Source organism: Ciona intestinalis, unplaced genomic scaffold, assembly GCF_000224145.3.
Source record: "Ciona intestinalis unplaced genomic scaffold, KH HT000149.1, whole genome shotgun sequence".
Classification (NCBI taxonomy): domain Eukaryota; kingdom Metazoa; phylum Chordata; class Ascidiacea; order Phlebobranchia; family Cionidae; genus Ciona; species Ciona intestinalis.
Window position 1 is genome coordinate 21,315 of NW_004190471.1, and position 3,927 is coordinate 25,241.

At 35.4% G+C, this 3,927-nt stretch overlaps 3 protein-coding genes across 4 annotated transcripts in view; 2 read left to right on the forward strand and 1 right to left on the reverse strand.

The window, feature by feature from the left end:
* Positions 1 to 821, forward strand: part of LOC100175051 (monocarboxylate transporter 9-like) — a 10,001-nt gene extending 9,180 nt beyond the window's left edge. For both annotated transcript variants that reach the window (XM_026839066.1, XM_002125311.5), the window contains exon 9: positions 301 to 821. In XM_026839066.1, the coding sequence (XP_026694867.1) occupies positions 301 to 452 (152 nt within the window). In that variant the 3' untranslated portion in view covers positions 453 to 821. The remainder of the gene's footprint in view (positions 1 to 300) is intronic.
* The window catches only part of LOC101243351 (cadherin-23-like), a gene marked incomplete at its 3' end in the record, with an annotated part of 23,096 nt that extends 21,204 nt beyond the window's left edge, over positions 1 to 1,892 (reverse strand). The window contains exons 1-3 of the mRNA XM_026839067.1: positions 1,728 to 1,892; positions 1,518 to 1,641; positions 860 to 960 (exon numbers count right to left, since the gene is read on the reverse strand). The remainder of the gene's footprint in view (positions 1 to 859; positions 961 to 1,517; positions 1,642 to 1,727) is intronic.
* Positions 1,851 to 3,389, forward strand: LOC100183603 (cyclin-dependent kinases regulatory subunit-like). The gene is made up of 3 exons (XM_002127015.5): positions 1,851 to 2,117; positions 2,453 to 2,580; positions 3,007 to 3,389. Exons 1-3 carry the CDS (start codon positions 2,059 to 2,061, stop codon positions 3,063 to 3,065), a joined length of 246 nt encoding a protein of 81 aa, XP_002127051.1. The 5' UTR covers positions 1,851 to 2,058; the 3' UTR covers positions 3,066 to 3,389.
* Positions 3,390 to 3,927: the final 538 nt, after the last annotated feature.

Consider the following 3,927-nt stretch of genomic DNA (forward strand, 5'->3'; position numbering starts at 1 on the left):
TCCAACCCAGTGGTCACTAATGGGTTGTCCAAATTATCAGCCATACATAAAAAAAAATAAAATAAAAAATCCCAAAAAAATAATCACTCACAAAGTAACATACATGGTAACTCGTAAGCTGGCACGAGGTGTTAAACCCGTGTTATAACGACTGTCGTTTTCCGGCCACGCGAGGATAAAGTAAGTTACATTCATTCATATATTAAACTGTAAAATCCCATGCATACTTTTTATAAAACACATAGTGGACATGGTGGACCATGCACTAAATAAAAAAAATACTCATTTTTATAAATGCAGGTTGGATGTCAGATGTTTCAAACTCTTACGACACCTCATTCTATATAGCTGGTACTTGCTTATTACTGGCTGCAGTTATATTGTTACTACAACCAATAGTAGTCTGTGTGAGAAGACGGAAAAAAGTTTCAATTCGAAATGCATGGTTATGATGTCATAGGGGGCTTTAGTGAATAACAATTGCTATTGTTTTATCATAAAATAAACAATTTTTTTGCAAAATTAAACTTTAAATAGATAACCGCTACAACACAGTTTTGCTGAACTTTAAAGAAGTAGGTATTATTTTTGTTTTTAAAGACATTTTTATAGTAGATCTCATACTGTCGTTAAACTTATTAAATTTCTTTTATTATTTCATTTTATCAGCATTCAGATCTAAGCCCATAACTTAATACAGATCATATTGCTTTAATACGATGCATATACGTATATGGTTGCTGCTAAAATTAAAACACAATGTCGCCAAATATGCAAAATTTAAAAACATGCATTCCAATAAAGATTGCTTCTGTGAAGTACTTTGTCGCAGTTTTGTTATTTGTATAAATAGAAATACCTGGAAAAATATCTGTTTTTCGACTTGTGGTGTTACTGCAGGGCCCGTTGTAAGTCTGATGTTGATTTTATGATGTTTCAAATCATTGAAAGAGTATGAATCTGTGGGTGTTTTGGAAAGACTTGTTTAGTAATTGGATTTATGAGGAGGGTGATATAGTTGCCACTCCCATGCTCACAGTCGAGCTGCTGAAGCTATTGCAGTGTGTGGATAAGCAGACATGACTTTTGGTTGGTTTGGTCATTTATATCCTCGTGGGTGGGAACTTGAGTGACTTATCCATGGTTGCCACTCAAATGCCCACGGTCGAGTTGCTAAAGCTATTGCAGTGTGTGGATAAGCAGCCATGACTTTTGGTTGGTTTGGTGATTTATATCCTCGTGGATGGGAACTTGAGTGACTTATCCATGGTTGCCACTCAAATGCCCACAGACCACAGTTGAGTTGTTGAAGCTATTGCAGTGTGTGCATAAGCAGACATGACCTGGTTTTGGTTATCACACAATATTGACCATCGAAATAGCTTGTTATCTATTTGGCGGTTAGCCAGTTAAGTTAATATTTAACTCACTGTGTTTGCATACTGTTACAGTTTTATTAATTACTAAAATATTAAACTTAATCAAAAAAATATTAACTATGTGTCACAAAAGTATACCTGTAATGTAGTTTGAACATCATTATATTCAATAACACAACGAAATTCGTAAAAAAATCCTTGAATTCTTGCATTTGTGCGCCAAACGTCGCAAATCGCCCCCAAAAATGCCATGTTAAGATTTCTGTGTTAACGAAAACGCGGTCACGTGTTTCATCCCGACCAATCAGAGCGCGAGTTTATTTAGAGCGGATATTTAAGAATTCTTACTTATTTTCGCGGTTTGCATCGAACTTTGTAGAAATTTCTCGAGTTTTCCAGTCTTCTACATCAGTTTTTCTGTCAGTTTTGACTTAGATAGTGTCCACATATAGTACAGAATAGACAGTAGCAGGTTTTCGTTGTCTTAGCGAACATTTAGTGTGTATTTTGTTAGGGGTAAAGCAAGGCGCGGCCGATATTATGTTCACGTTTTTAACTTTACGTTTACAGGCAAAATAAACGATTAGTTGCTGCATATTTTCTTTTGAGCGTTGTTCACGCATTGTGATCAAAAAGCTGCCTGTTGCTTTATTTCCCGTAAAAATATAACGAAGTAAAAATGTCGGCCAACGATATTTACTACTCGGACAAATACTTTGATGACAGATACGAATACAGGTATATATATAATCTTTACATTATTCTACCGAAGATTAAAGAGACATCAACATGTTTTATGATTGTTTTAGACAGAAATTCACCAGTAACATAATTGAACTTTTTTCTTCTTTTTTATTAAAGGCCCAACAGTAATTCTCCTGTAAACTTTAATTAAAATTGAAAGCAAACCTATGGTTTTACAGTTTAAACAGGGTGTAGAAATAAAACTTCTCCCACAGAAATTTAATTCATTATTTGATTCATCTCATTGGTGACATTATTTACATCCACAAATGAGTGCCTGGCAGCAAAAATTTATATATATATTCATTTAACCCTCTATGATGTCACAGACACGTCATGTTGCCAAGAGAACTGAGCAAATTGGTCCCCAAATCTCACCTGATGTCGGAAGCTGAATGGAGAAGCTTGGGCGTTCAACAAAGCCAGGGGTGGATCCATTATATGAAACATGAACCTGGTAATTGCTTTGTTGTTGGTATATATTAAGCACAAAGTTACATACATGGTAACTTGTAAGCAGGCACGAGGTGTTTAAAACCGAACACCTGTGTTATAACGACTGTCATTGCCCCGCCATGGTGAGGATAAATAAGTTTCATACGCTGTAACTTGTAAGCGGGCATGAGCTGTATAAAACAGATTACCAGTGTTATAACGATCATACAAGGAAAAATAAGTTAGGTTTAACATCTGGTAAGGTCTAGATGGTAACACCCTTGGTGTTGGGGTAATAGATCTACATCCTAAATATTAAGGTGCCTCACCATTAAACCCCACTCATATAGAATAGAACATACATATCCATCACCCCAAACTTTCTAATTCGCAAACTTTTCTTGCAATAAATAACTGACGCACTGTGTTAACAATATTCCACTCACAGAACCTCACATACTCCTTTTTCGACGTGAAGTGCCGAATCAAATCTGCTCAAAATCATAACAAACTTCCAACCCTATTCATATTGTACTACTGAAGATGTCCCTACAAATAAGCAAGATTAAGTACAACTTACCAAAAAACTGTCATATTATCAGTTATAAAATGGTATATTTACAGCAGACCTTTTCCTAATCTTCTGTATTGGTATGTATATACAGCTTTCTGTGATTGTAATTTTGCATCTAACTTTCAAACCAGTTAAACAATCATCTCCCAATAAGTTCTTCTCTTCACATTCATTGCCTTTCTTGGAAATCTAGGATTCAACGCTTTCTTTTGTACAAAGTATTTCTGGCGTCAGTAAACTTTTTCATTTCAAAATAACTTGGATTTAATTTCGAGAGGACATTACCAGGTTCATGTTTCATATAATATTTATATTCACAACTCTGCTAGCAGAGTGGTCTACACTAGCACTTTCAAACATGACGGTGAATATAAAGACGACATACAGTTAGAAGTAGTATATACTGTTGCTGTCATGCAGAAGTAGTATATACTGTTGCTGTCATGCAGAAGTAGTATATACTGTTGCTGTCATGCAGAAGTAGTATATACTGTTGCTGTCATGCAGAAGTAGTATATACTGTTGCTGTCATGCAGAAGTAGTATATACTGTTGCTGTCATGCAGAAGTAGTATATACTGTTGCTGTCATGCAGAAGTAGTATATACTGTTGCTGTCATGCAGAAGTAGTATATACTGTTGCTGTCATGCAGAAGTAGTATATACTGTTGCTGTCATGCAGAAGTAGTATATACTGTTGCTGTCATGCAGAAGTAGTATATACTGTTGCTGTCATGCAGAAGTAGTATATACTGTTGCTGTCATGCAGAAGTAGTATATACTGTTGCTGTCACGC